This window comes from Agelaius tricolor, unplaced genomic scaffold (assembly GCF_023055355.1).
Source record: "Agelaius tricolor isolate 1412-34295 unplaced genomic scaffold, bAgeTri1.0.p SCAF_1, whole genome shotgun sequence".
Classification (NCBI taxonomy): domain Eukaryota; kingdom Metazoa; phylum Chordata; class Aves; order Passeriformes; family Icteridae; genus Agelaius; species Agelaius tricolor.
In genome coordinates, this window is record NW_027269261.1 from 112,990,720 (window position 1) to 113,003,159 (window position 12,440).

General features: G+C 42.5%; 1 protein-coding gene across 1 annotated transcript in view; it reads right to left on the reverse strand.

Moving 5' to 3' along the window:
* The window catches only part of MSRA (methionine sulfoxide reductase A), a 238,205-nt gene extending 226,048 nt beyond the window's left edge, over positions 1-12,157 (reverse strand). The window contains exon 1 of the mRNA XM_071447791.1: positions 11,973-12,157. Coding sequence (XP_071303892.1) covers positions 11,973-12,114 — 142 coding nt within the window. The 5' untranslated portion in view covers positions 12,115-12,157. The remainder of the gene's footprint in view (positions 1-11,972) is intronic.
* Positions 12,158-12,440: the final 283 nt, after the last annotated feature.

Sequence of the window (12,440 nt, forward strand, 5' to 3'; positions counted from 1 at the left end):
GTCAATCTCCACTAAACGTGCTCTTCTTCAGTTCCTTTAAAACCAGATGGTTTCCAGAGTACAGCAAACTCAATTTGCATTCCTAGGTTAAAATATTTTCCCATTCTCTCCATCCAGTATCACCCAGAACACTTCCAATATAAAATGTAACATGGATTTTTAAATATCGTTGGTATCATTGTTTATTATCTCCTTTTAGTTCTCAGGAGAAAAACAGTTACAGGCAGGGATGAGTGGCATTTAAAAAGTGATTGCAGTGTGCAACATGAAAAATAAATGCACAGAACTTGAGGTAGAAATAGTTATTCTTAATAAAATCCACTTACAGTCAACTTGGGTGGAGTGAAAATAGACTTGTGGCTAGAAATTCTCAAATATCTTCAATTATTATGAAAACAGAAGCTCTAAAAAAATCAAATAACTAAGAGAATTCATCCAAAATTTGGTCCAGTTAGGCTCTCATAATTCCAGGTATGAGGAATAAGAACATATTCTTTGTTTTGCAATAATAAAGGAATTTATTGTAAAATTCAGGTACAAAGTGCATTGTGTTCAATAACTGAATTTTCACTAATTAAATATTTTAAATGGTTCTACAGAGATCAGTATCTCAGAATTCCTCATATTCATCCAGCCATCAGCACAGAGGGTTCTGGGTTTTCCTCATTTTCCACTTCCATTATACTTTATACTTTCACAATAGGAGTACCTGGGAACATCTGTGCACAGGTATCCAAAAGGATAAAATACACATTTGGTGATTTTTTTTTGCCTCTCACTCAAAAAGTTTGCTTTTACTTATTGTAAACTAAATCAAACACAGAGTAGGTTTTAATTGGTGTGTGAATGTTTAACACAAAGATGACTCCTTAAACAAGGACTGGAGGAGAAATGAGTTAATGCAAAAGGGCGAGTGTGGGAGTGTGCAATTCCACAGCACCAAGGACTGGATGGAGGGACACTCAAATCCTGCTGATGGCTCCTCCATATCCCATCCTCTGGACTTGTGTCACCAGCCCAGGCACAGCCAGCAACATCCAAAATATGATGTTGTGCCCAACTGCCAACTGGGAACGCTTCCAAATCCAGGAATTTCAGAGGAATGTACTGGTTAACCAAGGAAAGGACATACCCAGGATCTCTCCAAGGATTTAAGGATGATCTGAATCATCTCCATGTCCCCAGCCAGGGGCACATTCACAGTCACAGAAACAATCTGCCATTCCCACCCTGGAATGCAGCCTTAGGCTGCACCTAGCTTTTCCTGAGTGGGATGGGATCCTCCTCCAGTAAAAGACAGCGTCTTTCAGGCCATTTGAAAAGCAATTTGATGGCTAAGAATGGCACAAGGGACCAGGTTACATCAAACAGCAAGAAGTGTAGACAACTGGTAAAAAACCAAATTCATTAAAACTACTCGACAGGAAGATATGAGGTGTGAGGTCCTACCCCAAATCCCTTCAGTGCTCAAAACTCGGGTTTTAAACAGGAATTGTGTTCAGCTGCCAACAACATGAGATGACCTTTCAGAAGCAGAACTTCAGAACTGAGTGTGGCAAAAAGATGGGCCATTGGTCAGGCTCCTTCATTCCAGAGGATGCAGCTGCTACCCCAAATCCTTTCAGTGCTCAAAACTCGGGTTTTAAACAGGAATTGTGTTCAGCTGCCAACAACATGAGATGACCTTTCAGAAGCAGAACTTCAGAACTGAATGTGGCAAACAGATGGGCTGTTGGGCCTGCTGCTCATTCCAGAGGATGCAGCTGGACTCCAGAGCAGTTATATCCATTTATGACTGGATTTATGAGAAATGCTAACAAAGTGGAGGGTTAGAACATCCTAAAATTGTTTTCAAAAATGGCTTTTCTCTAAGTTTTGACTTTCTGAAATTAATATCTTATGGACCAACTGTAAAGTTATCTCTAGATCATCTTATGAGTATTTTTCTTCTTCACATAAAGACGTATTAGAACATATTAGGACATTCTGCTTAAGAATCCGCCCTCTACATTTGGTTTGCCTGCTCATTTGTTCCCTTTCCTGTTCCCTTTCTGGATGGTAACTCAGAAAATTGTCACTCAAGGTCCTACTGAAATGAAGCATGACTATTCTGTGAGAAGCCTATTTTATTAGAAGTTGTCTGAGTGCAACCTCTTCAGCATGAGATTTTATCTCTGCTGCTCCCCAGGACAAGCTCAGTAAGTGCAGAAGGAGGTTTACATATCCCTGTTTAGGTAAGAAGGAGAATCCTTAAGGAAGAACATAAAAAAAAGAAGAAATATAAATAGTCCACATAGACCCTATATATTGTCATGTTATCTCTGGTGCATTTATTTTGATCTGATGATCTTAGATGAAATCTTATTGCAGTTTGCTAAATCAGCCACTGATTGCCTGACTTGGAATTTTGCCATTTTTTAAAATGTAAACTCAGCATTTAGGAGGAGCAGATGACAGCAAACATTTTTTCTCCAAGAGAAGCAGATCAGCTGCCAATCTACTGCTCCCAATCTCAATGATCTCCTGAAGTCCCTTCCAGCCTGGATCATCCTGTGATCCCATTCTGCCATACACAGGTACCAGTCCGTGCCAGTCCCACCAGGAGCTGTCTGGAGTCATCCCTCTCCTCCCTCAGCCTGTTAAGTCATCAATGCCAGACTCTCTCAATTCCTGCTCCCATTTTAGGAGTTCTGGGATGAAATTTTGAGGACTTGAATGTTTGATGAACCAAAAAGTGTATTTCCAAGCCTGTAAACGGTGATGGGCAATGTCAGAAACACGAAGACACTTCCACTGTCTGTCCCTTGCACAACACTTGTCATTCCTCACTGGGCTCCTAAAAGTTTTGAGCCAGAGGCTCAGGCAACAAATCTCTACCGCCAGAGTCCTCAAGCCTAAACAAACTTTCTCAAGAGGAGGGATTTCTGTCTCATATTGAGGACACTAAAAAAATTCATTGCCACTGGAGTTCTGCTTCTCAGCCATTCCTAAAATGTGGGCATTCCTTAAAGCATCTCTGGAGGCTCCTAGAAAGTCAAATTCCTGAGCAATCAAGCCCAAACTACAGTAAAAATACAGGTATCATCTACCTGGCCACATTTCTCAACAGAAAATAACATCTTATCTTCAAAATAAAGACCCATACAATATCCACTTATTCCAATTTTGCCTTATATGCAACAGGAATTAACTACAAGCAATACATAAGAACCTGCAATAACCAACCCTGGATTGTGATGGGTTTTATTTATCTGATTTGTACTAAGGGCTTATTTATGTGCATTATTTAATTGTACTGGAAATTTAAATGCAAGTTTCATACGTATCATAAAAATTTGCAACAAAGTAAGTGCAATAATCAAATGTATCCATATCACAGAAATTCCATACATAATAATTAAAAGATAAGCATGGAAGGATAAAGCAATGCCTATCACACAATAAATTATAAGCCAAATAATTCAGTGATTGCAAAGTAAAAATAAATTAAATAAAAAGTACATAAACCTGAAGTTAAGGCAATGTACACCACTGTAATTTGAAGGTATAAATTTGACAGGAAGACATTAATTAAACCAGAGAAGCTTTTAAAGCTGAAAAAATTCAAAAGGAAGTATTGTACATCAAAGAAACAGAGAAGGACTAAGACACAGGAATTAGTACCTGAAATATTCAAGCTACCTTAAATCTGCCTTAAGGGCTATTCTGCACTTATCTTCTCTCAAATCAGTTAAAGTGAGGATTTTTATTATTTACTCCTTGCGTCTTCTGAAGGAACTAAAGATGCTGCACCTTTGCAGCTCCATGTGTAAACAACTTCACTCTCATTTGGATAACCTGACTTTGGAAATTCCTTCATTATTAGCAATACTGTATACAAGCATGAACCAGGAAAATTAAAGAAAGTAAAGGAAAAAACTTTGATTCTGTGAACTGGTATTTGATGTAGAGAGTTAAATAAAAATATAGCTTTTGACTCTGGGTAATAAATAAATTTTAAAAAAATTAAAGGCTTTATACTGACTATCATCTACATGGGCAGGTCATTAATACAGCAAAGCCAGGGCTCTGTATGTGGCTGGTTATCACACAGACACCTCCATGAGAGCTGGTCACTGGACCCTCCTGCAGCCAGTGGAATAAAACAGCATTTTTGGGCACCATTTCCCTGATTTAAATGTCTTTTGATGAACCAAACACACCAGTGCCTGTTCTACCTGTGACAGCCAAACTCTGGGTATTCCTGCAGCACCACCCAGCCCCTTCCAGTGCTCTGTCCCACCCTGTTCCCACTGCAATGGAAAGTTTGCCCCACGCTCTCCTACCTGCTGTAGAAAGAGAAGCAGTGGGAAACCTAATTCCATGTTTGTACCTGGGATATTCATTCACTTAATTATGGAGGAACATGTGGCATCCAGGGCACAACATGACCTAAATGTGTAGTGCAGGGTCATTCCTGCACTAAAGATAAATGGACACAATCAGCCAAAGCAGCCAAATGTATCCTAGGGTGTTGGGAAGGATGAAAGTTTGACAGGAAAGTCTCACAGATATGTATCTTTAGCAGAAAGATTTTAAAATGTAGAGTCTGACGAAGGAATAGAGATGGAAGCAAGTTTTGATACAGAAGAAAAGAATTGCTGAGTCTTACTGGATAACCAAGAAGGCAAAAGTTATGTTAGTTAGAAGGGGTTTTTATGACTTAGAGCAAAACATAAACCCACCTCAAACAAGATGTTTTTGTGTACCAAGCAGAAAGATAGCACAGGCAAACAAGTCAGCTAATGTTGCAAGTAGAAAAAAGGTCTCAGAATTTTCCACTGCAAGGAAACTGAGTAACAACTTCTAGCTTAAACTGTAATATACTAACTTTTAGTGATTGGAGAATAGTAACGTGAATTATAGTAGTTATGATAGGCTATAGATAATAGTTAAGGTATAGATTGGCTCTACTGTATTAAGATGCTAAGCAAAGAAAAGTATATAATGCAATGTAACCAAAACCAAAGGGTCTCCTGCAGCTGGAGCTGACAGCTGTAGGTGTAGGCTCTGTTGCCCACCACCCTGGACTGCTGTAGCCTCTTAGAATAAACTGCATTTTGGAGAGCCGCCTGGAGTCCCACATCCCTCATTTCAGCTCTTACACTAGGACTCAAACAAAATCAGATACAATATTCTCTAGTCAGGAAAAATAACCTGAGTAAATATAACCTTGTGTTTAACTCTCATAACTGATAGGTTTAACACCCCAAATCTGGCAAATTCAGACATTTACATCCCTTTTCAAAACAGCAGCACTGAGAAGCTCCTGAACCCTGCTTACCACAACCACCTTCACCCAGGAATAATTATCCCCTTTTATTACCCAGCTCTGATCCCCTCAGAGCAGCATCCACACACAACCCTCTAGGTAAAGATCCTCTGCATTCCCTTTTCATTTCGGAGAGGGAAATTACAACATGAGCACGAGAAGCCTCCAGCAAGGCTCATTTGGATGCACGAGGCTGCCAGTTGGGTGAAGTTTCTCCCCATTTAGGCGCTGCTGTCTCCCAGCAACCCGGGCTGTTGCCAGGAGAAGCCCCGGGAGCGCTTCCTCCGCACCCCTCCGGCTGTGAGCCGCATGCTAAGCAGAGCTCCAGGAACTCCAAGGCCTCAAACAACAAATTTTTTTTTCTCCACTTTTTTTGTTGTATTTTTGAGGGGTTTAGTGATGAATGATGTCAGCCTTTCTCTTGGGATGTAGTGAGAGGTGATAAGTAAGCACAGGGTGATTCCGTCAAGGTTATTCCACCTCAAAAGCAGCATTTGGCAGCTGGATGTGCAGCTCTGTAAATATATTTCCTGTATGCTTTCCATCTCTCCAGCATCCTCTGTGCCTGTTAACTTCCTCTGGGTTGTTTTTTTCCAGCTGCCAAGAGCAAAAAAGCACGTGCAAACAACAGCAAAAAAAAAAAAATCTCTTTATATTGACGTAAATCTTTGCTTCTCCTTGCAGCACCTTCCAAAATGTAGAATGCAACGGGGGGCTTAAAAGCAATTCCTGTTTTTCCAACAAGAGCACAATATTTACAGCTGTACAGTTGGCTTGAAAATTAGGTGTTTAGTGTGTGAATATAATTACCTGACAAAGCGCACAAAAAAAAATTAAGAGAACTGAAAAAAGCCATGATAGGCAGGATTTCCAAGGAAATTCATCCTGCATGTACCTGTAAAGGAGTTGCAACCACAAATTTGAGAAGTCTTTTCAGATAATAAACAATCACTGGGGTGAGGTGTTTTCTCTGCTGTGCATTCTGCTTTCAATAACAGAATTGTAATGAAATTTAATAATTTATGGAAATTGATGGCTTGAGTGTGTTTGAGGCAAAAACTGCCTCCTAGAATGAAGAAATAAGTAATTAAGTCTTCTGAGTTAGAAAGGTAAATTGCAATTTGCAAAGTGCTAAACCACATATGACATTGTTACTCAACACACTCCGCTGAACTGCAATGGAAGTCAAATCTCACATTTTTTGGCCCATATTTCATAGAATCTCAATAAAAATTGACAACTAATTAATTCATTATGTAGAATTGTACCACATAAATAAAGTGGTGGGAATTTTGAAGAAACAAATCCTCCTAAACCTTAAGATGAATTTTATTTTGAGGTTTTGTCCTGAGGTATGATCTCAGGAATCTTTATTTTAGACCTAAAATACAGTGATACTGATTTAATGTCTGAAAAAATTTTGTATTTGCTCATTATTACAAATTCTTTTAATCAGTAAAGGAAATGAACATGGATATTTTTCATTTTATTCCTTATTTTGAGGACATAGTTTAATAGTGAGTGGAAGTACCAGACCACAGAAGTACCAACCAAACCACAGACCACTGGTTTGATCACAACAATTTCTGTTCAGTGTCTTAAGAATGGTAAAAAAAGACTAACAGGGAGAGCATGTGGATCCTCTGTCAAATGACATTTTTAATCAATGTTTTCTTTAAAGAGCGTGACCTGATTCAAGCAAGAATTAATTCATGGCAATGCTGTGCTTTTTTTTTACACAGAAGGTCAGACTAAAATTCACCATGACCTCCTTCACATTTGTAATTACTGCTCTATTAATCTTTAGCTATAAAGCTAAGAAGCCTAATGGGTTTAGACAATCCTAAGGCTCTCTACCCATGAGCTGGACTTTCTCTGCCTCAAAAAAGTCAAATCACTACAGATGTGTAAGATATTCTCTGACACTGGTCATTGGAAAAAAATTCTTTTAATTTATTAAACATTGCTACCTCAGGATATTTAGCAGAAAAAAACCCTCTATATGCATATATGCATGTGTGTGTGTATATATATATATTACTCAATGTCTACATTCATAGGCTCCTTGACTACTGCTCCTACCACTGTCATAAAATAAAACAGTTCATTAAATAGTGTAAGCAATAAATCCTCACATACTCAGAAAACACAGACATGTTTCAGCAGCAATCAAACTAAAATCAACTCTGAAAAGTAGAGTTATACTGGAAAGGTAGGAGCAATAAATAATCTGTGTTTTTACTATAAAGCACAACATCTTATTGCACCATTATACAAGGATATGAAAGAAGTAATTTAAAGAAATGAAAGCAGATGCTCTATTGCAAGGAAAGAAAACTGCACAACAAACTTTAATTCCCAGATTATGAAATTTTTACAAGACCTGATAAACTCAACTTGCTTACAAAAAAAGTAAGTGATGTTTCCTAATGTCTCTACTCCTTTCAGCTACTCCTTCAGAGCAGTTTATCCAGGTCTAACTGCATGATTTTCTGGGATCCTCAGTGTGCACTAACACCTCTGGAACTTCAACCTCCCTCCAGATGAGCTCTGGGAAGAGCCTGGTGCTCCTCCACAGGGATCTCAGCAGTGGCAGCAGCACTTTTGGGAGCTTTGCTGTGGCAGATGGAGCTGCTGCAGCACAAAGACGAGCTCCAAGGATGTTTTATCCCATCAGGACGAGGAGCAGGGAATCAATGGGATCTCCAAGACACAAGGAGTGAATGTTCTGCAGCTCTTCACCTAGGAAAGTAAAAGCTGCTAGCACCACTGAAGGTGAAGAGGATGGACACTGCAGGTCCAGAAAGCTCTGGAAGAACTTTTCCCTCAAGTGTCTGCACCCTAAAGCAGAGCTTGGCTCACCTGGATGTCCAGGTGTGGTCACAGACCTCTGATGTGACAAGAATCAGAGACTGGCACAGCACACACAGCTGGAGCAGGGATCAGAACAGGTTATGCAGGATGTAGGAATAATCCTTCCTAGCACAGAAAGGAGCTGCACTCTTCTGAAACACAACTCCTTGGAGCACAGGGCTCCAGAGGGAAACAGTCTTGTATGTAGCCAGAAGACAGTGGAGATGGGGATCCAAAGGAAGGCTGGAAAGGGACACAGAGTTAGCATTTTCTACTTGCAGAACTCTGGCTTATATAGGGAATTATCACAGAATAACAGAATCTCCTGAGCTGGAAAGGATCACTGAGTCCAACTCCTGACCCTGCTCAGGACACACCAACAATCCTGAGCGCATTGTCCAAGTGGTCCTGGAGCTCTGACAGCCTTTGGAACGTCACAATTCCCTGGGGAGCTGTTCCAGTGCCTGACATCCTCTGGGGGAAGAACCTTTCCCTGATATCCAACCTAAACCTGACACAACCCCAGCTGTTCCCTGGGCCTTGGTCACAGAGAGCAGAGATTGGAGCTGCAGCCCCTGAGAGGTAGAAGCCCCTGGGAGGCTGCCAGTGGGAGAAAAAGACTCTTCAAGGTGGTCTGAATTTGGAAAAAAAAACCTTCTAAGAGAGTTAAGAAACAAAACATCATGTGGAAAAAGTAGGAACTTCATCAGAAACACAGAGCTGCTTAATGGATTAAAATACAGAGACCAAAAACAAATAACAAAGGAGGCAAAGAAAAGCACCACCTCAGCATTTAGACACAAAATCAGCGAGGCCAAAGCTGGAGTTCAGCCTAGCTGGGGACACAAATGGCAACAAGAAATGAATTCGCAAAAATTACCGGAGTAAAAGGAAGCTCAGAAAGAATCAAGGTGCATTGATGCATCCGGGAGACAGCCTGGAAGTGTGTACAGAAAAGACTGAAGTACTCAAAACCTCATTTGCACAAGAAACAACAACTGCTCCAAAACCTCTCCAGGCTGGTACAATCAGAAAGAAAAGCACCAAACAATGAGAGGAAAAATGGGTTGTGGTTACTTAAAGAAGCTAAATGTGTTTAAATCCAAGGAGCCCTATGGAGTTTTCCCAGAGCTGGGAGGCCAAGTTTGCTGGTGAGGCCATCAGAAATAATGAAAAATCAGAAGGATCAGAAATAATGAAAAACCACAGAGACTGGGGATCTCTGATGATGAGAACTCAGCTACAGTAACAACTGCTTTTAAGAAAGGGAAAAACAGAACTGAGGGGGTATAGGATGCTCAGCTTCAGCTCAGTCCCAGGAGATGCCATGGAGAATGCCCCCTTCCCTATTTCCAATCATGGAACAAGAAAGTAATCAGGAATAACCAATATTTACCAAAGCCAAATCATGCTTGTCCAGCTGAGCTGCCCTTTCAGGCTGAAATGATGGCTCTGCAGAGCAGTGGCTGTAGCACATGTTGACTTCAGCAGGGTTCTGACACCCTCTCTCCCAGCATTTGCTGTGGAAGCTGACAAAGTCCTGGCTGGAGGAACAGCCTGCATGTCAAAAATGGGCAGGAGCAGCAGGCTCCAAAGGCAGGGATCAATACCTGCATGTCTGGTGGGCAGCAGGTGACCCCAGGGGCTGATGTGGGGCCAGAATCATTGGATAGCTGAAACAGCAAAGTGAGTGATGTGACAGGAAACAACGCTCAGCAGATCTGAGGGCAGCGTTAAACACACAGCCAGAGCAGACACAGCAAACAGCAGAGGAGATCTGGAACAACTCCAGGTCTGAACCAACAGAAACCTCAGGGAGGTCAACAGCAAGAGCAGGATGATCTCAGAGCTGCTGGGAAGGAGCTGTGGTTCTGCTGGATGCCAGGTTAAATGTGCTCACGGTGCACATTTTCACAGAGAAAGCAAACTGTGACTCTGGACAGCAGAGAAAAGAAAAATCCCTCTCTTCTGTGCTGTGCTGGTGAGAATTCACCTGGAATACCAGGTCCAGTTCTGGTTCCTGACTCACAAACAACATTATTAACATGGCAAGGGTCTGCAAGGTCAATCAGCCTTGAGTTGATCATCAGCCTAAATTTTAATTGCTATTCTTTTCTGAGCAATTTACATCTTAACACTGACAGTCCTCTGGAGGCCCATGCTGCTGTTAAATACATAATACCACATTCAGCCACAGAAAAACATTTTAAAAAATTGAACTTCCTCTTATCAGGATGCTTTTTCTACAGCAGCCCAAATTTGTTCTACCTGTGCAGTTACTCAGCATACAATGAGCTTGGTGTGTCTTCTGTTTTCTCAACAAACAACCTGAAGCTGCCACTTCAGTCCAGGCAATGTGCTACTGTTGGTGCCAATTCTGGCACTCCTGGTATCATCTCTGGAGTTCACTGCTGTATTTGCACCTCTGCACCCCTCCTTTGAGTCTGCTTTCTCTACAGCAGAAATAGCATTCTTCCTGCTACCTTTCATTCCACCACCACCCTCAGCTTTTTACTAAGTATCTGTAACATGCAAGATTTTATTATCCTCTTGACCACTGGGCCTATGCCATCATCCATTTATAATTCTTCCACCAGCACTTATGCATTTAAGGTGTTTAAGCATTATTTAAGCCCTAAGTTCTCATACTTTGTTGGGGCCCATAGGACCCTGCAAAAAAGATACATATAAATAACACCTTGTTCAATAAATAGCTCATATGTCAACTATCCAATACATGTGTTAGAGCACCTCAGCGCCACTAAAACTCCTCCTGAACAGCGCTGACTGTCCTCTTGGAACACCTTCAGTTCCTAGGACTGTCAGAAAGTAAATTCATTAATTCTAGTTTGCTTACCTGACAGCACACATCCACTCAAAGGAGAAAAAGAATAGGAAGAATTATTAGGAACTTAAAAGCACTTTGTAAACAGAATCACAAATTTATTTGGGTTGGAAGAGACATTAAAGCTCATCTCATTTCATCCCCTGCTATGACCAGGGACACTTTGCACTATCCCAGGTTGCTCCAAGCCCTGTCCAGCCTGGCCTTGGATACTTTCAGGGATCCTGAGGCAGCCACAGCTTCTCTGGGAATACCTGTGCCAGGGCCCCACCACCCTCTCAGGGAAAGATTTCTTCCTAAAACACCCACAGAAGATACACAGCATGTCATGGTTTTATTTTTAAGTATTATTATTTAACAAAAACAGTAAGAGCTAAGGAAATCTGCTTAAAACCCTGTTGCTGGCTTTAGTAAAAAATAAAAGAGAAAATTCATATATAGCCAAGAGAAATTATGGAAAATAATCACAGGATGGTTTGGCTGGAAAGGAATCTTAAACCTCATCCAGTTCCATCCCCCTGCCATGGGCAAGGACACCTTCCAGTATCCCAGGCTGCTTCAAGCCCCGTCCAGCCTGGCCTTGAACACTTCCAGTGACCGGGCAGCCACAGCTTCTCTGGGCCAACAAGAGCCGCGCTCGCTGGCTGCTCCAACAACCCGTCCATCCCTATTCTTACGGCACACAAGAAACGTCACTGCGAGAGCAAACCTCGACACGAACCCCTTCCCAAGGCACATTTACCCCCCTGTCCCCGTCCCCCCTCACGGGACGCGCCCCCTGCCGCCGCCGCCATGTTCTTCCCCACGCCCCCATCCCGCCCCTCAGCGCGCACGCGCCGCGTCGGCCCCGCCCCGCCGCCGGGGCACCGCGCATGCGCACGGGGAGAGCGGGGAAGGGGCGCGCGGCTGAGGCGGCGGCGGGGGACGGGGAAGGAGAGGAAGGGAAACGCAGTTCGCACTTACCTGGCACCGCCATGCGCTGGGTCCTGCCGGGCAGCGCTTCGCTCGCCTGCGGCAGGCGGGAGGCCCAGTCGCCCATGCCGAAGGCAGAGCCGTGCAGGGTGCGGAGGAAGAGCAGGAGGTGGAGGCGGTGGCGCGGCAACATCGCCCGCTGCGGGGCTGAGGGAGCCCCGGGGAGGGAGGGGCGGGGAGTGCGCCCCCTACCGAGCGGCACGGCAAGGAAATTCAGTTCACCTCGCCGCCCTCAGGGGAGCGCCTCAGGTGCCCTCAGTGACTCTTTAACCCGAAATGTCCCTTTCCATGGGCTCTGTCCGCTGGGCCGCTTTCCTGGTGTGAAAAATGCGTATTTTATTATTGGCTTTTCGCAAATATTCAAATGAATATTATATGTGTTGTGTTAGAAAGTAATGCTGTAATAATTATCTTAAGTACTGTGTTAAATATAGTTTTAGGTTATAACAAAATGTTGAA